Genomic DNA, 21773 nt, shown 5'->3' on the forward strand with positions numbered 1-21773 from the left:
AACTGGGAGGGAGTCAAACTGGACTTCTTTTAATTGTCCCCAGTGTCTGTACTGGTTCCCGTACAACAGCCTGAAGCAAAGCTGGGAACTCATTTAGATTAGATCATCGCTCAGATAGGGAACAATATTTACCCCTCTGGACCTCCAAAGAGCTGCCATAATTGCAGGAATCTTTGTGAACATCTTTGATGCAGTCCCCAGCCTGAACGGTAGGGCCCAAATATGGGAATAGTAGTTTGTCTGGTCTAATGGCAGGATTGTGGTGAAAAAAAAAAAAAAAACATCTAGGAGGGTATCTCAGGACCTATCACTTCCTTGCGATTTTCTCTCACCCAGGTGGAATCAAAGCATTAGTCACATTAGAAATGCAGCAAGGCTCCCACTTAAAGGAGATCATTGGTGGGCTTGATGCTAGTCATGTTTTTCAGATTTCTTGGAGGCTGGTCGAGGGGGCTGTCAAAGCCCGTGTGCCAATCTGCTGACCTCCTCAAGGACTGTTTACTAATGGTCTGACCTATTTATGCTACATATGGTGCAAATAGAAGGAAACCTGGGACCTCTTGGTCTGGAGCATTAAACATCAACATTTTTCCCATTGTTGCTGGAGAAATAATCAATCCAACTAATGTCAGTAATACACCACCTGACCTAAAAAGCAGCTCTAGAGCCTCCTTAGACTGCAAATCAAGGGAAGTACCACAGTGGGGCGAAGGGAGCTCCCGAAGCTATTCAATTCAACGTGATATTTGGTCGGGTTGAAGAATTTCTTCTCGCACCCTCCAGGGATGCGAGGAGAAATCTGACAAAAGTGTCGGCCGCATGGTTTAATCGGAAAATGCAGGTTCTCGCGACTAAACACCCAGGTTAATTCACGAGAACTGTCAGTCTCCGACTTAACAGCGCACTGAATTAAATAGCTCCGGGAGCTCCCTCCCGAGGCTATTCAACATCGCATTGAATTAAATCGCCTCCAGTGAGTATTCGGTATGATATCCCGTTGGTCAGAATAACATCGATCAAAATACTGACGCATGTTGGAGAGTATTCTAACCCTACCCTTAACCGCCCCTCCTGCAGCCCAACCCTAACTGACCCCCCTCCCGCAGCCAAACCCTCCCCCTAGTGCCTAACCCCAATATTCACAGTCAGGATTCTGGAGCCAGTAGTGTGACAGTCGAGATTCTGACCACTGGGATCCTGACTACATCCCCTGCTGTGAGACCTCACCTCTGAATTCCTTACCTTGCAGAGTACTGGCTACTTTCCAGTTTTACCACTACAGAGATCCTTGGTATGTGCAAAATACATAAATAAAAAGTCATGCTTGCCACCAGCAACTCAATCCACTCTGCACTGCCATTGCACTAAACTAAACTGTACCTCCTATAGGTGTAGAGAAGGGGAGGAGCTACATACCTTTTTAAAAATCTAATTCCAATTCCTGGATCCTCTAAATCCAAACATTTCCAATGTCCTCCAATAGGATGAAATGAAAAATATGGAGAGGCGCAAATGTATGAAAAAAAAAAATAGGATAGGCAGGTATGGATAGTAGAGATGGCTACTGAGTTGCTGTCTCAACACAATGACTCGAATCATTTAGAAGTTCGGATGATTCGAGTCATTCAAAGTTTAGTGTGTCGAGACAGCCGTCAGTAGCTTCTCTCAGTCACACAGAGTTAGATGTTTTACATTACAGTGTGTCATAGTCACTCAGTCATGATTACCTTCACTGTAGTGACTCTGAGGCTTCAGGACTCAGGTGTGTCATCATGGATATGATCCTGGCTGCCAGCGTTTTGTTCAATGTTGATCCTCTGTGCGTACTGCCTCCCCATGCCCTGCTGCGGCCGCCGGTTCACGCCGCTATCACGTCTGCAGGGGGTGTATGTGCACTGACCCGAGTCAGTGCACGTTAATCTGCCAATGCCGCCGCGCCCGCTAGTTTACGCCACTTCCGCGGCTGCAGGGGGTGTGTGCTCTGACTATGGAGAGTCAGTGCATGTTAATCTGCCTGCCTATGCCGCACGGCTAAATAAAGCTGGCTGGTACCGTGGCCACCGGGGAGGGGAGTGCAGTCAGTGCACTATTGTCTATGTGTGGCTATGTGCTGTGCAGTGCACACACAGCCACACTGTGATTGGGCGGCAGTGCTCCAAGGTGATACCCCTCTGGGAGGGAAGTTGCTTGGAACAGCAGTGTGTGTCGTGATACTTAACTGCTCAGCTCATCATCACTGCCGCTGCCTTTGTGACTGACTCGAGACCGCAGACTCAGTGAAGACTCGAGAGACGAATCATCACAGCACTCTCGGGCTGCAAGGGGTTGAGCTGACTCATGACTCACTCGGAGCCAGCAGCGCCCCTACATGGCATACTCACAGTGACACACCCCTTGGGAGTCAGTGAATTTAGTGTTGCTATTATAAGCCCAAACCCGCCAAAACAAAATTAAAACAATTGCAAAGTAGCCAATTAGCTAAGCAAAACAAAGTAGCAAGGTTGTTTAGTCACACTGTTACTGAAAACAACCTTGCTACTTTGCTTAGCTACTTGGCTGTCAGTCTGTCACAGTGAATGTAGAGTGATCTGTACTGTCAGTCACTCATTCAGAGTCAGCAGTTGATTTGTTAATTTCACACACGCACTTGCGCAGTTGCTTAGTTTCACGCTGAGTGCAGTGAGTATACTGTACTATTATTATCATGGCGTTAAAAAGTTCGGTATGGGATTACTTTGTTCGCCCCTCAAAGGAAAAAGTTAAATACAACATATGCTCATCTGTGTTGTCTGACAAGGGGTCTTCCACTTCAAATATGACAAGACATCTACGGGTTAAACATCCGACTATTAACCTAACAGAAAGTCGTTCAAGGCCATTACAATTACCAATTGAAATTCACGAAGAACATCCTTCAAATGAAGGTAACAACCAACACGATAATTCATCAGCAGCTTGTTGTAGCATCTACTTCTTCAAATTCAAAACAAAGCAAAATCACTACATTTACAACCAAACCAATATCTGCCGCCAAACGTTCTAAAATAGATGAACAAGTCTTAAGGATGGATGTTAAAGAGTACCATCCTTTCAATGTTGTTGAGAGTACTGAATTTAAGAAATTACTATCCATGCTTAACAAAAATTATGAACTACCACGTAGAAAAACTCTATCCAATAGCTTATTAAATAAGTTTTATGATAATACATTGGAGGGAATTAAAAATGAGATTCAACACAATGCAATATACATAGCTCTCACTACAGATGGGTGGACTTGTTTGAAGAACGAAAATTATTTTGCTGTGACAGCACATTTTATTGATAAGGACTGCTGTCTGAAATCATATCTCCTATCGTCTTTCAAATCTATTGGCAAACACACGTCTGACAATATTGCCAGCGAGTTGGAAAGAATTACAAGGGAGTGGAACATACATGACAGAATTGTGGCGTGCACAATAGACAATGCGGCCAATATGGTCAAAGCTGTGCAGCATTGCAATTGGTGGCATGTGCCATGTTTTGCACACAGCTTGAACTTAGTTGTGCAAGCAAGTCTGGAAACACTAGGTGGAATAAGGGCAAAAGTGAAGTCTACGGTGGAATATTTCAAACGAAGTCCACAGGCTAGTGATAAGTTGCACAGCATACAAAGGCAGATGGGATAACCCATTTTAACATTAAAACAAGATTGTCCAACACGTTGGAATTCTACATTTGAAATGTTCCAGAGGATTTAAAAAATAAAAGAGCCTCTTCAAAGTGCCTTAGCTATATTGAATCCCGATTCAGTTCAACGTTTGACAAACAACGACTGGTATATTATTGAAAAGTCATCTGAAATCCTTGGGTGCTTTGAAGAGGTCACCAGGGAAATCAGTAGTGAGCACAATGTTACGTTGTCTAAAGTTGTCCTACTTAGCAAAGGCTTGCTAAGCCACTGTTTCCGGCTGAAGAACACGGTCTTTGATAGCGAAACTGTCCTTGCTCTAGTTACCAAACTTACAGAGGAAGTGTCGGACCGTCTACTAAAAAAATATCGGGATCTGACCATCATATGGGAATCGACTTTGCTGGATCCTAGATTCAGAGAACATGGATTCTCCAAAGATGACCGTCGCTTTAAAGAGACCAAGGAAACCGTCATTAATAAATGTTGCGCAATACGTGGACGAAATGAAGACCAAGAGCCTAGGCCACCAATAGCTCAATGTATTCTGCTGGCCACAGAAGATCTTGGAACTTCCACACCTTCCAGCTCTGTATGGGAAGATTTTGACATGTCTGTAGGAGGCCTAGTCCAAACTCATGCAGAGAATTCTCGAGCAGCAAGCATTGAGTTCGATAAATTCATGAGGATGCCCCTTTTGCCCAGGGTAGAGAACCCGCTACTTTGGTGGAAAGAAAACAGAGTGATTTTTCTGACTCTTTTTGACCTGATGAAACGACACCTCTGCATAATGGCTACTTCTGTACCATGTGAGCGCATCTTTTCAAAGCAGGGACAAACTGTAACAGAAAGGCGTACTCGACGTAGAAGGCGTAATGTTTTTGAATTTCAATTTAAAGTAAATTGTTTGATCACAATGTGAAATAACATTCCGTTTAATAACAAGTTTTCTGTCAGAAAGATACGTGTGCGCTGTATTTTCTTAATCTTAATACATTTGTAGTATTGTGATTTATTTATAATATAGACCTGAAATGAGAAAGAAATGCTATATTAAGTATGCTAGTTAACATGATGTTGCTGGTACTACTTATAATAATCCATATTATGCAGGGGATGTAGTCAGCATACTGACGTTCGGGATGCTGGGCAGTCGAGATCCCGGCGCTGAGACACCACTCACAATGCCACCAGAATTCAGGCTGTTGGCATCCCGAATGTAAGCATGGCTGTGGGGTGGAGTATTAGGGTTAGGCACTAAGAGGGGACGTGTGTGCCAGGTAAGTGTGTAATGTGCAGAGTGTGTGCTTAGCTTCCTATAGGCGTGCACATGTGGATGCAGCTGTCATATCCATGTTCTTGTGTGCACTGGTAATGCAACAAATCGGTATGTGTGTAGTCAGTGGGCCTGATTCACTACAGAATGCAACTGCGAATGCAATAGCGATTACGCACGCAGTTTAACTGCAATAGTATGCTAATCCATTGCGATCATAATGCCATACACTTTACCTTACACACATCCGTAATGTTTAGCAAGACTGCGAAACCATCGGTAACAGCGAGTACCATCGCAGCCTCACGCACACTTGCACAAGCTCTGACCTTACTCAGAAATTGCCAACTTCTATGCACGCTATCAGGCCTCAGGCTGCGTAGGCCATCGCAGTGGCTAATATATGCACGCCCCTGCAACGACGTTGAAATGCACTGGCATGCCTGCATTCACCTGACCACCCCTCCGTTACCACCCACAAACGGTACTTCCTGATAATCACTCCGTAATGGGTCTGTGTAGTCACTGCGATCGCAGTTCCGATCGCAATGGCTAGTTTTCGCATACGCAATGCTTTGCATACACATGCGCAGTACGCAACAATCAGCCAATTGCATGCGTAATTGCAGTTGCGTACGGTATTGAATCAGGCCCAGTGTCCTTTCCCACATGACCCAGTGTCTATATGAGCCTCCTGCTCAGTGTGCTGTGCTACCCTGTTCTTCCCCCTTCCCTGGGATAGAGACCTGCTGCTATCTGCAATCACACCAGAGGAGGAGGAGATCCTGTTTACTGATAGATGTATCATGAGGGATTTAGCATTTTGCTATTTTATTTGGTTCAGTTCCAGGACTGAATGATATGTTACATGTTCTTTCCTCAGCCAGCGGAAATAAGCAAATGAAAAGCCTGATTAATCAAGGATCACAGTTGCAACGCTGCATGCAGGTTATAGATGTATGCAAGTAGGCAGCTTTGTAATTGCGATCCATGCAATAATACAAATGCAGCAGGAGGTGTATGACACTCCCTGCTGCATTGGCGATCCCAGCACTGTGATGGACGTCACAGGCTGGGATCACCATCGCGACCATTGGTGGTCGATGGTCCCTATAGTGGACGGTGCTGGGCCTCCAGCCAGCTGTGCAAGCCCCAGCTTACACAGGCTGGCCGGCTTGCAAGCCCAGAACACTGCATTTATCAACGCAGATCCTGGGCTAGCCACTCCCGGAAAATGGGGCGTACACACCCCCATTTCAGGGAATGGCAGCCGACCCCGCACCATTCCTTATATGCCTCTGAATGTCAATCAGGCAGAGGCATTTAAGGGTTTGTGTGTGACTACCCAGGACCCATTCTGCACACTTGCAGAATGGGTCCTGCGCACGCGCAGATTCCCAATAATTGGGAATCTGCGATCAGCAGTGAACCTGTGTTCACTGCTGAATCAGTAAGTAATAAGTATGCATTGATTAGATTATTAATAATATACCAAAACAACACTGACTTAGGACTGTTAGTATATCAACAATCAATGCAAAAGAGCAGCTGATCCACTCCCAGAGGTCTGAATCAGTCCCTCCCCGATTCCCAGCACTGCCAGCAGTCTCTACTCTCTTGCAGTGCACTCTGCATTCCAAAAGAGCCGTGTGCCGAGACACTGAGTCATGTGTCTCAACTCATTTCAATGAATCACTTTGCACATGCCTAATGGATAGTATAATGAGAACTGGATAATTAACAATGAAATAAAAAATAAAAAAACTAAACAATACAATACAAGGTAACATGGGAAAAACAAGGATCAATGAAGACGCACACAACTGAAAACATACATTTATTATAACTGAGCAAATGAACCAAGGAGATTTCAAACATAAGCATAAAATTTCTGGTTAAGTACAATAAAAACAGAACATGGGGTTAACTGTTTAAAACTGCCCCAAAGATTTCAAATACATGTGTTGGTAGTGAAAACATGATTGCAAATGGCACTTGCTTATCATATAAACAGTTCTCTGGAGTAAACGAACAAACAACTTGTAAATAAAAAACATTTTTCTCATCCTGAGGAACCAAACGGGAGATTTTCAGGAATTGGGCTTCTCTCAAATGGAGATGGTATGTCCAGAAATCGTTCCTTTGAGCCACCATTTTTTATCACCCATTCATTTAAGCTGCAACGTTTAGATGGCCTCTTTCCACACCGAGGAGAATTCCTACAAGGCACATGAGGCAAAGGTGCGGTGATTGGCTACATTCTCAAACACCACTATGAAGAATATTCTATTAGCAATACAGAAATCTAACAAAGCACATACTTAATATTTATTTTAGTGATTAAATTGGACTGAATGGTCCATCATATTAAAATTGGTTGAAATGTTTCAACTTAATATTAAAATAGCTAATGTTTAATTGCCACAGGATCCAATAATTGCACTATTGTGAAAACTTCAGACAAGCTAATTAGCCTATTTGCAAAGCAGTCACATTTTAAAAGTACTAGATACTAGCAGTGTGTGTGTGTGGTTACATACTATAGATGACACACACACAGTCTCCTACATCACACTACTAAAACCTTCCATAACATCTAGAGCCTTATATAATAATTATTCAACTTCACCAGATGCTTTATAAATATCGTTAGATATAATTGTCTGAAATTTAAACTTTTTTTATTTATAATTTATCCATACCATCTACTCCTACACCACAACAAATCTTCAAAAACAGAATATTAGAGTATTATCCCTTTGTCCCCTAAACACTCTTACAATTTTCTCATCTTTTGGATTCATATTGAAGTAAGAAAGGGGGAAAAAAAAAAAAAAAACTTAGAACACATCAGATTTTATTGCTTTCAATTCTGAAAGTTCATATTCAAGTGCATACGCAATGCCCCAGTTACTATTTGTAAAGATGCAAACTCCTAGTTCTATATTTACTAAAGAGCGGCTTTTTCAAAGTGCAGATGTTGCCCATAGCAACCAATCAGATTCTAGCCATAATCTTCTAGAAGGTGCGAGATAAAATAAGAGTTATGGTAGACTTACCATTGATAACTCTTTTGCTTCGAAGTCCATAGGGTCCACAAGGATACCATGGGGATAATGTGGTTGGAGTGATTCAGGCACCAAATAGTTAAGCTTTCAGCTCCCAGGATGCCTCACGGTCCTCCTCCACATATACCCAGCCCCCAGACACAGGCATTCAGTTATGTAAACAAGCCCAGGCAGGAGAAGGAAGAACAATCGTACACCAGAAACACTCAGAATATGAGGGAATCCATGCCCGCAATAAAAATTCTACCAAATTAAGCCAGGTGCGTCAGGGTGGGTGCCCTGTGGACCCTATGGACTTAAGAGTTATGGTAGACTTATGATAAAAAAAAGAAAGAAAAAAAAAAAGTTAATTTTCTTCTTCAGGATCCATAGGGTTCCACAGGGATACTATGGGGATGTCCTAAAGCAGTTCCCATAAGGGTGGCGTAACATGTAAGAAAAAAGTGTGGACAAAAGACCACGTTGCTGCCTTGCACAATTGTTCAGCAGAGGCACCGCAGACCGGGTGGAAAGTGCTGTCGCCGTGTTTGTAAACATCTGAGAGATAGTCAGACGTAACCATAGAGCCAGAGTCTGTTAGCTGGCCATCCTAGTTTGTGAAAACCATAGAAACGTCTGAAGACTGAAAATCTGGAACCACAATCTCTTCATTCACATGAAAACGGGACACTACCTTAGGAAGGTAACCCTCCCTTGTCAGGAGGATAGCTCTATCCTGGTGAAAAATAAAAAATGGAGAGCGACAAGAACGCTGCCAAACCGTGCAGAAGAGAGAGAGGAGAAAAAGGGTCTTCACTGTCAACCATTTCAAATCAACAGAGTCCAGAGGTTCAAATGGAGGAGTTTGCAGCCCCTTGAGAACTAAAGACAAATCCCACGGGGCTACCGTTGGGACAAAGGGTGGCTGAACTCCCTGAAAAGAATTTCTAACATCCGAACAAAGAAGCAATCTTTCTTTGAAACCAGACTGACAGTGCAGAAACCTGCACTCTCAGGGTGGCCAAGCGGTAGTCTAACCAAGCCTGGAGAAAAGCAAGTACCCGGGAAACCCTAAAAATCTTAGGGTCATACTTTCTGTGGGAACACCATTTATGAAAAGAATGCCAAATTCTGTAATGGATGCGGGCAGAGGACGATTCTCGTGCCCAAATCATCGTTTGAATCACAGAGCTGGAGAAACCTTTGGCTCTTAAGATGGAAGACTCAAGAGCCACGCCGTCAAAAGGCAGAGGGGATAAGTCCGGATGTAGGCAGGGATCCTGCGCTAACAGATCCGGCCATAGAGAAAGAGGAAATGGAATGTCTATGGATAGATTGCGTATATCGGTGAACCAATGACGGCTGGGCCACGCAATAGCCACTAGTATTATAGTTCTGCCTTCTGCTTGAATTTCCTGAGGACCCTTGGGAGGAGGGAATTCGGAGATAAGAGATACGCCAATTTGAAGTCCCATCTTACTGCCAGTGTGTCCACTAAGATGGCTGAGTGGTCTCTGGTCCTGGACCCATACCTGGGGACCTTGTGGTTGTGACGTGATGCCATGAGGTCTATGTCCGGTAGGCCCCATTTGTTCACTAGGAGTTGAAAACCCCCGGGTGGAGAGCCCACTCTCTGGCATGTATGTCCAGACGACTTAGGAAAGCCACTTCCCAGTTGAGGACTCCCAGGATGTTGCAGAGATAGCCGGAAGATGACGTTGTGCCCAGATCAGAATGTTTGTCACTTCCCTCATGACTGCGTGACGTTGCGTGCCTCCTTGATGATTGACAAAGTAACCACAGTAGCCTATCTCAGACTGGATCAGGTCCTGTGCCATGATGAGTGCTTTGTATACTGCTCGAAGCTCCATTAGGTTTATGGGCAGATGATTTTCCAGATTTGTCCATCTTCCCTGAAAGGTGTTATGACCTGTCACTGCCCCCTTCCACGAAGACTGGCGTCTGTGTTGAGAAGCACCCAATTTGGAATCCAGAGTGAGTGCCCTTTGTTTAGATGATTCTTTTGTTGAGATTCAGTGAAGGCTGTCACACAACTTAAGAGATTTTTGCCTTTACTTTGAACATGTCAAAAGATAAAAGGGAAACAGGAGGGGGAGCAACCTGTGCTGGTTTCATGTAAATCATGTACGACTTATGTGTCCTCACAGGACATAAAGGAGGGTTTGTGTGTTGTCTGTTATAAAGAGCCAGCTTACCAGTCCGGTTTGCCTGTTGTTGGACAAGAGCCATCTTGGGTTGGCTCTTTGTCTCAGGTCATGAGGCAGGTGGTGGATCATTTGGCTACTCCAACGATGCCGCCTTGGATGGGGTGTCCACATATGTTTACAGTTACACCTTATATGCATTCAATAAAGGATGTTTCAGTATGGCACAATCTAATGTTGATAGCTGACCGGTAGTGACTATAGGTGTCCAAACACAAGTTGTCTTTATCTCTGTCTGCCCAACATATGGGTTCAGACGCATCATCAGAGGAATTTGATTATGCACAGGATTCCTCTCCAGGATCTACTTCTGGGGAGGGGGGAGCATACATCTACTGTGGATGTTACTTCTTTGGTGAGGGCAGTTAAATCAGTCCTAGATATTCAGGATGATGAACCGGCTCATAGTAAGAAGACTCCAATGTTTATAACCACCGAAAGGTGGTCAAAACGGAGTTTCCTGTGTCTGAACAGCTTACTGAGCTTGTTGAGGAGGCATGGGGTAACCTTGATAAGCGATTTTATGTAGATAATCAAATAAAATCATTGTATCCATTCACACTTTCTGTACGCGCTAAGTGGGCGGTATCTCCTACTGTGGATGTTCATGTAACGCATTTAATTGGAACACTACAGTCTGTCTTAAGGCAATATATTCATCATCTGGAGCGGTTATCTGTCCAGATATAGCTGGAGCCTGGGTAGCCAAAGCTGTTGAAGAATGGATTGAGGCATTGGTAAACGCTCTACTAAATGCTACCAGAGAACAGATTATAAATAACTCCCACATACAGGAAGAGGCTTCCTATCTGGGAGAGGCTGCAGTGGATGCTGGAATTTTAGCTTCTAAAGCATCAGCAGTATCCATAGTAGCACGGCTGGATCATCAATTGGAAGAAATCACTTTCTCCAACACAGCAGATGGTAGATCTGGGAGCATTTCTAGATTCTCAAGCACAAAGGGTGTTTCTGCCAGAGGACAAGATTGTGGCCTTATCAAAGAGGATACACATGCTGCTACACAAGCAAAGAGTATCCATTCTGTCAGCATTGCAGGTGCTGGGATCAATGGTATCGACCTTCGACACGGTGGGGTATGCTCAGATCCATTCCAGGCCCCTGCAAAGGTTGATTCTCTCCAGGTGGAACAAACAGCATCATTTAATACGGTCCCAGATGATCTCTCACACTCCAGAGGTTCGTCACTCCCTCCTGCGGTGGCTAAAAAAGGAACATCTAAACAAAGGGCACCCATTCTGGATTCCAAATTAGGTGCTTCTCACCACGGACGCCAGTCTTCGCAGATGGGGGGCAGTGACAGGTCATCACACCTTCCAGGGGAGATGGACTAATCAAGAAAGTCGTTGCCAATAAACATTCTGGAACTGCAAGCAGTATACAAAGCACGTGTCAGGGCACAGGACCTGCTCCAGGGCAGGCCTGTCGAGATCCAGTCTGACAATGCGACTACAGTGGCCTACCTCAATCATCAGGGAGGCACAAAAAGTTATGCAGCCATGAAGGAAGTGACAAAGGTATTCATTTGGGCAGAATATCATCTTCCGGCCATCTCGGCAATATTTATTCCGGGAGTACTTAATTGGGAAGCAGACTTCCTAAGTCGCCAGGACATAAACGCCAGAGAGTGGTCTCTCCATCTGGGAGTGTTTCAGTTCCTGGTAAACAAATGAAGTCTACCAGAGATAGATCTCATGGCGTTACGCTACAACCACAAGGTACCCAAGTACGGGGCCAGGTCCAGAGACCCATCAGCAGCCTTCATGGATGCACTGGCAGTAAGATGGGACTTCAAGTTGGCATATCTCTTTCCTACAATTTCCTTGCTCCCAAGAGCTCTCAGGAAATTCAAGCAGGAAGGTGGAACAGTAATACTGGTGGCTCCGGCTTGGCCCAGACGTCATTGGTTCACCGACAAAGAATCTGTCGGTAGACACAACGTATCCTCTCCCTCTGTGGCAGGATCTGCTAACGCAGGGTCCCTGACGATATCCGACTTGCCCCGCCTGGCTTTGATGGCGTGGCTCTTGAATCTTCCATCTTAAAAGCAAAGCGATTTTCCAGTTGTGTAATTCAAACGATGCTTAGAGCACGGAAGCCTCCTTCTGCCAGCATCTATTAAAGAGTTTGGCATTCTTTTGGTCAATGGTGTTCTCATAAGAAATATGATCTAAAAGGTGTTCAGGATACTGGTTGTTCTGCAGGCAGGGTTAGACAAATGTCTCCATCTGGCCACTTTGCGAGTGCAGGTTTCTGCACTGTCAGTCTGGTTTCAGAAGATTGCTTCATTACCAGGTGTTAGAATTTTTTTTTTTTTTAGAGTTCTGCAAGTCCAGACTCCTCTTGTTCCACCGGTAGAACCGTGGGATTGGTCTTTGGTTCTTAAGGGGTTACAAGCTTCCTCATTTCAACCTTTAGACTCTGTAGATTTGAAGTGGTTGACAGCAAAGACATTTTTTTACTTGCTATCTTTGGCAGCACTCTTGTTGCTCCCCATTTTTGATTTTTCACCAGGATAAAGCTGTTCTTCGCACAAGGGAGGGCTACCTTCCTTAGGTAGTGTCCCGATTTCATGTGAATGAAGAAATTGTTGTTTCGGCATTTCAGGCTCCAGACCTTTCTGAAGGTGAAACCTTCTGGATGTAGTTCGTGCTCTTGGTATCTATGTGGAGCGTACAAACTGTGTTACAAAATCAGATTCTCTTTTTGTATTATAAGGTTTCACAAACGAGCATGGCTAGCTAATAAGCAGACTCTGGTTGAGTTGGCTACGCGTGGCTATCTCTAAGGCTGATCTTCCTGTCCAGAGCACGGTGACAGCACATTCTATTCAGTCTGTAGGGCCATTGTGGGCATTCAGTCGTGGGGTCTTTGCTTAACAATTGTGCAAGGCAGCCACGTGGTCTTCTGTCCACACTAAGTTTTATGCCTTTGATACTTTTGCCTCCCATGATGCTTTCTTTGGGCAACAAGAAAGCATCCTTTCTGCTCAGGATTGTCCCCCCACCATAGAGGAACTGCATTAGGACATCCCCATGGTATCCCTGTGGATCCCTATGGACCCCGAAGAGGAAATGTATAGAGTTATAGACTTAACTAGATAACCCCTTTTCTTCGAGGTCCATAGGGTGCCCACCCTGACGCACCTGGCTTCATTGGGTGAGTTTCTTTCGGTCACAGATTCCCTCATCTTCTGTAACAGTGTTTCTGGTTTACGATTGTTCTTCCGTCTCCTGCTTTTAGGCTTGTTAACTAAACTGAAGTCCTATGGCTAGGGGCGGAGTAAATATGGAGGAGGACCCAGGGCATTCTGGGAGCCAAAGCTTTAACTGTTTGGTTCCTGGTCTTCCAACCATAATGTCCCCATGGTATCCCTGTGGACCCTAAGGATCTCAAAGAAAAGGAGTTATCTAGGCAAGTCTACCATAACGCTATATTTTTTTTATCCTGTGTCAACTCCACTGACTAAGGCGTTAACCCATTTGTTAAAATTGATAAGAGTTTGAAAATGAGATGCATAAATAAGTATACTTTGTCTTTACTTTAACACCTAAAAGCTTCCCTGAAGCATGGCTTTGGTTGACTGCCATTGCTTTTACTATTTTCACAGACTGGATAATGTTTATAAGCATTTCCAATAATTGTAAGGAACAATGCCTTATGAGGCAAGTACAAATAGGTTGGCAACGTGATTTTTGTTTTGCATACTGTACCTCCTGGTAAAATTAGTTGGGTGCTGCCAGTTCTGATTGTCTTTGCTGATTCGGGTCAATAAAGAGGCCAACTCATAACTGGGATCTATGTATAAAAGCAGAGTCGGAGAGAAGCAGTCTGAACAATAAAATTATCTGGAGGTATATAAACATCACTTATAATAAATAAAACTTGGGGAGCAGCATGTTTTCATCATTAGCAATATATTCAATCCATCAGTTCAAGATTCAGCCATATGCTTAACTGAATTAAAGAACTAATTTTACATATAAATTGATAAAGAGCCTAATGAGAAGACACACACTCTGGATTAGTGGAAATTAGTTTTCTACAAGAACAAATCACACTTCACCATTGGCAGATGCCAGGAGAATGTTTTCTGTAATGCTTGGTGGTGGAGGACTAATGTTATAAAGCTGTTTTTTATGGTTTGGCACGTGTACCTTAGTTCCATCTGATTTCTACTGCATACAATGACATTCCAAAGAATTGTGTGCTTTCAGCTTTGTGGCAACAGTCTGGAGAGGGCACATTCCTTTTTCAGCATTGCAATACCCTCATGCACAAAGCGACAACCATCAAAAAATGGTTTGCAGAGTTTAGTATGGAAGAACCTGACTGACCTCAAAACCCATCGCTCACCTTTAGTATGAATTAGAATGCCAACTGCTAACTAAGCAATATTACCAAACATCATTGCCCAACCTTGCTATTGGCCTGCAGCCATGTTTCAAATCTAGTGGAAGCGTTCCCAGAAGTATGGAGGCTATTATAGTAGCACAATGCAACTTTGGATTTAACAATTTGCTTCATTTGTCCAGAAGTCACACAACTTTCACACGATAAGGAGAGTTATGGTAAAACTTACCTTGGTTAACACACTTTCTTCAAAGTCCATAGGGTTCACAGGGAGACATTGGGGTATAGGTGGGACCTGGAGGACCAGACACCAAAATCAAAGATTTTCAATCGAAGGATAATTCGGTCATTCCCCCTATAGCCCGCCCTCAGCCTAAGGGCACTTCAGTTTTGTTAACAAGTCCAAGGCAGGAGCAGGATAGGAGAGAAGGAAGACTGGTACACTGAGGAATCACACTCTCACACAGAGAAGGAAACAAGTGACCAGGAGAAGAAACCCATAGTAGCTAGGAGCGTCAGGGCGGGTGCCCTGTGGACCCTATGGACTTTGAAGAAGAAAAGCAGAGTTATGGTAAAACTTACCTTTGGTTAACTCTTTCTTCAGAGTCCATAGGGCTCCACAGAGAGACATTGGGGATGTCCCAAAGCAATTGTTCAAGGGCGGGAACGCTCCTGAGCTGATAGGAGAACCCTATGCCCGAAGGAAGCATCCTGAGAGGCAAATATTTCAAAGGCATAAAACCTAAGAAAGGTGTGGACAGAAGACCACGTGGCCGCATTGCATAGCTGTTCAGCTGAAGCGCCACGAGGGACCCACAGAGCGAGTAAAATGAGCAGATACTGAAGCAGACAAAGGAAGGCCAGTCTGTGTGTAAGCATGTCAGATAGTCATGCGAATCCATCTTGCCAGGGACTGTTTGTTGTTAGCTGGCTATCCCTTCTTGTGGAATCCATATAGGACAAAGAGGGAGTCCGATTTCCTGAAATAGTGTGGTCCACGAAGATCTTCAGAGCATAGATCACATCCAACGAGGCCTCACCTGCCGAGATGTCTGGTGAATTAAATGCCGGAACCACAATTTCCTCATTCAGGTGGAAGTGAGAAACCACCTTGGGAAGGAAACCTGGGCGTGTACAAAGAACAGCCCTGTCCTGATTAAATATTTAAAAGGGGGAGCGACATGAAAGCGCCCCTAAATCCGATACCCTACGGCAGATGCTATAGCCAGAAGAAATAGTTTTCGCAGTGAGCCACTTGACATCCACTGATTCCAGGAGTTCGAATGGAGGTTCCTGAAGTGCTTGGAGCACCACTGACAAATCCCATGGAGCCACAGGAGGAACAAAGGGAGGTTGTACTGTATACGTAGAACACCTTGCATGAAGGTGTGAACATCTGGTATAGGAGCAATTCTGCGATGAAACCAGATAGACAAAGCAGAGACTTGCACTTTCAGAGATGCTAGGTGGAGGCCTAGATCCAGTCCAGCCTGAAGAAAGGCAAGAATTCGAGAAACCTTAAAGACGCGGGTCATATGTATGCCATATTCTGTGGTAAATCCTGGCTGAGGCCGGTTTACGTGCTGTGAGCATGGTCTGGACCACAGAGCTGGAGAAACCCTTAGCCGTTAGGAGGGAGAGACAAGCCGTTAAAGACAGACGGGCTAGATCCGGATGTAGACATGGACCCTGAGACAACACGTCTACTCGTAGAGGAACGTCTATAGAGAGCCTTTGAAGATCGGAGTACGAATGACATCTGGGCCAAGCCAGAGCTATGAACAGGACTGTGCCCCCCTCCTGTCTGAACTTTCGAAGCACTCGAGTAAGTAGGGATATTGGAGGGAAGAGATATGCCATATGGAAATTCCATTTCACCAACATGCGCCTATGAAGGCTGCTTCTGGCTCCATAAATTGAATAAAGTTTGTGGTTGTGTCTTGAGGCCATGAGATTCACTTCCGGAAGACCCCATTTGTCCACTAGAAGCTAAAAAGACTTCTGGATATAGAGACCATTCTCCTGCATGCACGTCGTGACGGCTGAGAAAATCTGCTTCCCAATTGAGAATCCCCGGGATGAACACTGCAGAGATAGTTGGGAGATTGCGTTCAGCCCATGTGAAAATGTGGGACACTTCTTTCATTGCTGACTGACTTCAAGTGCCCCATTAGTGATAAAGGTAGGCCACAGCCATGGCCTTGTTGGACTGTACTTGTACTGGCCTGTTTTTCAGAATATTCTGATCCAGGTAGAGAGCTCTGTAGATGGCTCAAAGTTCCAGGATGTTGATTGGTAACACTGCCTCGACTGGGGACCATCGGCCCTGGAAAGAGTGCTGGCCGGTTACTGCGCCCCACCCTCAGAGGCTTACATCCGTGGTGAGGAGAGCCCAGTCCGGGATCCAAAACGGACGACCCTTGTTCAAATGGGAAGTCTGTAGCCACCAGGCTAGGGGCAGAGGAACCTCTGGGGAAAGCCCATCGTCTGGGATTTGAGCAGATGGGGTAGCCGGTTCCACCTGGAAGGGATCAGGTGTTGTAGGGGCCTGGAGTGAAACTGGGCGAACTCCACCGTGTCGAAGATGGACACCAGTTGTTGGCGGCTGGGTTGTGTCTATTTGAATCAGCCTGTTAAATGCTCTGTAACAGATGGATCCCCCTTGGGAACCAATAGCATCAGCAACAAACGTCCCTATTGTTTTGTCTATTCCTGGGGGGTATAAATATGTATGCTCCAACACTGGGTCTTTAGTCTTCGTGCTGAATGCTGATAGACGAGGGGTTTCTTGCTGATGCCTAACATCTGGTCCAGGAACGCTGCGTATGTATACTGTACTTGGGTCTGTATAATTCCTTTGCGCCGAATTGTGTCTGGATCAATAGCATGTAACTGACTGTACTTTTACTTGAATAATACTTGTGCTTTGGAACCACAGATTCCAGGTCTTAAGTCTTTATTTACTGTATATGACTGTGTACGCAAATTAGCGTCATCTTTAGAAGGTATAGGCAGGATATTAGAAGGTATAGGCAGGATATTAGAAGGTATAGGAAGGAGTGTATAGAGGTTCTGATCCAGTATCATTACTTCTATAGGTCTATCTGTAGCCTCCTTCAAGGAGGTTGCAGTAGGAATGGGTAAAACTTCCCATTTAGTACAATCAGTAGATGGAAAAAGGAAGTGAACAGTTTTGGAATTTGAAATCTTTTACCGGGCAAATTCCAAGCTTCACTCATTTGATCAGATAGCTGGTTAGAGAGAGGAAACTCTGGTAAAACTACCTTTTGTTGTTTAAAAAGTACGTGTGTTTTCTTAGGAGCGGGTTCATCCTGTTCTACTTGTAAAATAGTTTTTAACAGCTCTCACAAGAGCAGGTATATTTAGTTTAGAGGGTGGCTCCTCTTCTCCTGAGATGGAGTCAGAGTGAGAGAGATCTTCGTCTTCTCCCTCCCCAGATGATATATCAGAATCAGATAACTGTGTGGACTGGGAAGATAACATAGCACGTTTAGTAGGTAAAGGCTTTTGTTTTTGCAGCATTTGCTGAAAAACTGTAGGAAGCATTAGCCAAATACTGTGCTGGAGGTAAACAGTACGTCTACCCATGGGGGAGGCAAAGTCTTTGCAGGGAGTACCTGCTGTGGCCATCTCACAGGGGGAGCTACCACGGGGATTGCTATGTGGTCCGCAAGTTTTGCCAGCATCTGTGAAAAGGCAGCCCAGGGTGGGTCCTGAGCAGGGCCATGGGCTGTCTAGGGTGGAGCTGGAGGTGCATGTGCACCGCTGCCAGTGCCGTTGCCAGTGTCCTCCAGCCCGGCGCCTCAGGGGAGCTCCAAGCTGGACGCCCTCTGAGATTTTATTACCAGTGGGCCCCTGGCTACTTCCCTGCAGCACCGCAGTAAACCGGAAGCTAGAGCTCTCACCTGAACTCCAGCTTCCGGCTCTCCCCACGGGCACTATGGGAGAGACGTCATGACATCTCTCCCATAGTTCCGAGGAGCAGCCAGGCGAACCGGACTGCGGCGGATGTAGGAACGGGGTTTAAGTATTGTTTTTTTTTTTTGTGTGTGTGTAAGCGGCACTACAGGGGCATTAACATACGGGCACTACTACAGGGGCATTAATAATGGCACTACCATTATTATATGGGTACTACTACAAGGGCATTACCTCAGGGGGCATTACTATAGGTGCACTGCCGAAGGGGGCATTACTATAGGGGCACTGCCGAAGGGGGAATTACCAGGGGGGAGCGAAATTACTGTCTTGCACCGGGTGACAAAAATCCTAGTTTCGGCCCTGTCCTGAGGGAGAGACACCGGGGCTGAGGGGCCTGGGGCTGTGTAACAATTAGTACAAAGACCCTCCTGAATGAGGTCCTCTGTGGTTAAACCCGCTGAGCAGGACTTACAAGACACCAGAGTAGGAGCAGCATCAGGGTGCCCTTTATTTTTTCCTCTGCCAAACATAGCCACAAGAAAAATAAAATACACAGTATGATACAGTGCAGTGAACACCCTGCAGTATGTGTAATATGGAACAGTGTAGTGTGCAACCGTGCTATATAGTATGCGATAACGCTCACATTTAAATAGGAGATGTGAGGTACAATGAACCCCCTATACCTTAGTATGACATGGTATAGTAGAATAAAGGGATGGGTATAAGGTGACAGTATAGAAAGTAGAGATTAGCGCTAGAATAAGTTAAATACAAATGCAGAAAGACATTACATGTCTGCAATGGGCACTAAAATCAACTACACAGACCACAGTGGCTGGTAGGATATAGCGCTGTATGACCTGGCCCGTGGGGGAGGTATACAGGCAGGCTGGACCCAGTGTTCCTGGAGACTTGCTTGCATAAAATGGACGCCATGCATTTCAGAGGGGGCAGAGGGTGAGGGAGGAGCAGCTCAGGGAACACCAGGACCGAGTGGAATGGCGCACTGGACTGGGAGAGGGGCTGCAGGGAGAGCGCCTTCTCCCCTTGCTGACGTTAACCACCAGGTCATCTGGCCTCTACATATGCCCTGCGCCAGTATATTATATGCCCTGGTGGTCTAGTGGAGTCGTGGGCGCACCACTGTCCACATCAGTGCCTCCGGTCTGTCTCCTGAGACCAGATGTAAGACTGCGCAAAAATGCGGGTCCCTGCGAACGGGGTTCCGCCTTACCTGTCCCCTGAATTCCGGGTTGCAGCCTGGGGTCCGGGAAGCCTGCTAGCTAGTCCACCTTGGACCACCGCCGGGAGTACCTAGCACAGGCTTGGTGTCATGGCGCCGGAAAGGGGTGATGGGGTGGCAGCACAGACGTCTGGAGGGCAGTCTGGTGCTGTTCGCCCGTTATAGTAAAAATAGAAAATAAATCATAGAATAAAAGCTTGGGCTGCTTAATGCAGCCCCGTTATAATGATAATCCAGCTCCTGCCGGACACCAATGAGGGTGAGGGAGGGTGCAGTCACTGAACGATATCGTTAACAATATTGTTCAGTGTGTATGCTCAATGTCGTTAGAGACATTGAGCCCAGCAGTTCAGGGAAAACACTTAACGATATGCTCCATGAGCGATATCGTTAAGTGTCTATGCGGCTTTAGGCATTAGAAGGGAGGGCTAGGGCTAAGCACCAAGGGGAGGGTTAGGGTGAAGATTAGGATTAGAAAAATAAAAAAATGCATGGACCATATTTGTGACGATTTTTTGACACTATCGATCATCTTCCATGTCGTCCTTTAATGGGTCGACCTTTTGTTCCTGTCGACCTATTGCCTGTCTAACATCTGGTGTCTATCTCGACATTGTCTATCTAATGCCTGTCTATCTTTTATACCAGAACCTTTTTTTTTTTAAGCCTACAGATTGCAATAATATTCTTATGGCATCTGGTGATCATCTCATTCCTCTCAAGAGAGGCCTTCAATACTCACAGATGAGAGTATGTCATAACACCATATTCAACATGTAGTCCTCCAGCTGCTGTGGAAGTAAATAGCCTAGCATGCCCTGCCGCAGTTTTCATATTAGGACAAAATTGTGGCTGCACATGCTGGGATGTGTAGTTCCACAGTAGCTGGAGGGTCCCATGTTGAATACCCCTGGTTCACATGCTTAAGGGGTGCTTTTGTATACAGCTACTACCCCTTGGTGTACATGCTTTAAGGGGTGTTTTTTTTACATACAGTATAATATATTTTTGGGGGTCACTGTACATTACAACTTAGACCAGGATATGATATGAAGTTAAGCAAGTGAATACAGTACTTTGGACTTGTGTGTTTATCAACAGAGGTTTATAGAAGAAATGACATGGTTCATGCAGTATCTGCTGAAGTCATAGACATTTGTTGTGAATGTTTGTATTGGAAGCCAACAGCGCTAAGAAACAATGCTGACTACAGAGTCAGGAGCAAGACTCACAGAGCAAACATTCAGCTACTGGAGGTGCTCAAAGACATCACCACCGAGGACATGGGATTCAAACCGCTGTTGAATCTCCAAATAAAATTTATGTTCTAGCACAAATGCTTTGCTTATTTACATATTATAATTACACAGAGTCTAACTGTGTGGTTATTAATAATAAAGCAATTCAAGCCCAGTGAATAACCTGAAATTGTATAAAGATAAGATGTAATTGCTAGAGGTAAAAAAAAAAAAATACATTTTTTTTAGAATAAACTAAAAAATAATGCACATTTCAGAGTAATATAAAGGGGCCTTTTCAGGGAACAATTAGTGGGTTAAGAACTTGCAGCTGTTCTGCAGCAATAAAAATTAAAAAAGCGGCTTGTCTGGGCCATGAAGCACTGCCGTTGGACTACTGAAGACTAGAATAAGGTCTTATGGACCAATGAATCAAAATTTTAAGTCTTTGGTTCATCACAAATGGTTTTTGTGCGAAATCAAGTAGGCGAAAGGATGGTTCCTCAGTGTGTGGAGTTTAATACTAAGCAGTGGCATGTTTAAGCCCAAAATTTTAATTGGCAATGCTTTTAATAGGAAAACACCCCATCTTTTGCTATTAAAATATTGGTCCTTTAAATGTTGGACTTAAACTCATCTTAGCAAATAAACCCCTGTGACACCAACGGTCAAAACATAGAGGATAAAGCATGATGGTCTGGGACTCGATTGCTGGATCCAGAGTCAGCTACATTCACAGAGTAAATGGGACCCTA

At 44.8% G+C, this 21773-nt stretch overlaps 2 protein-coding genes across 2 annotated transcripts in view; one reads left to right on the top strand and one right to left on the bottom strand.

Moving 5' to 3' along the window:
- The first annotated feature begins 2918 nt into the window (after window positions 1-2918).
- LOC148500866 (E3 SUMO-protein ligase ZBED1-like) lies at window positions 2919-4595 on the top strand. Its single transcript, XM_088451242.1, has 2 exons — window positions 2919-3633; window positions 3796-4595. The coding sequence occupies exons 1-2, from the start codon at window positions 2919-2921 to the stop codon at window positions 4593-4595; spliced, it is 1515 nt and encodes a 504-aa protein (XP_088307368.1).
- A 2174-nt stretch (window positions 4596-6769) lies between these two features.
- Window positions 6770-21773, bottom strand: part of LOC148500867 (S100P-binding protein-like) — a 37252-nt gene continuing 22248 nt past the window's right edge. Inside the window, exons 5-6 of the mRNA XM_088451210.1 lie at window positions 13953-14037; window positions 6770-7168 (exon numbers count right to left, since the gene is read on the bottom strand). Of these exons, the coding sequence (XP_088307336.1) occupies window positions 7012-7168; window positions 13953-14037 (242 nt within the window). The 3' untranslated portion in view covers window positions 6770-7011. The remainder of the gene's footprint in view (window positions 7169-13952; window positions 14038-21773) is intronic.

Source organism: Taudactylus pleione, unplaced genomic scaffold, assembly GCF_031769625.1.
Source record: "Taudactylus pleione unplaced genomic scaffold, aTauple2 ptg000541l, whole genome shotgun sequence".
Classification (NCBI taxonomy): Eukaryota; Metazoa; Chordata; class Amphibia; order Anura; family Myobatrachidae; genus Taudactylus; species Taudactylus pleione.

What these genes read in the sequence shown, in the direction of transcription:
- LOC148500866 (XM_088451242.1), top strand. Translation starts at nt 2,919, where the DNA reads ATGAAGGTAACAACCAACACGATAATTCATCAGCAGCTTGTTGTAGCA. An exon ending in CAAACGAAGTCCACAGGCTA is followed by an intron (nt 3,634 to 3,795) that starts GTGATAAGTTGC and finishes ATCCCGATTCAG; the next exon opens with TTCAACGTTTGACAAACAAC.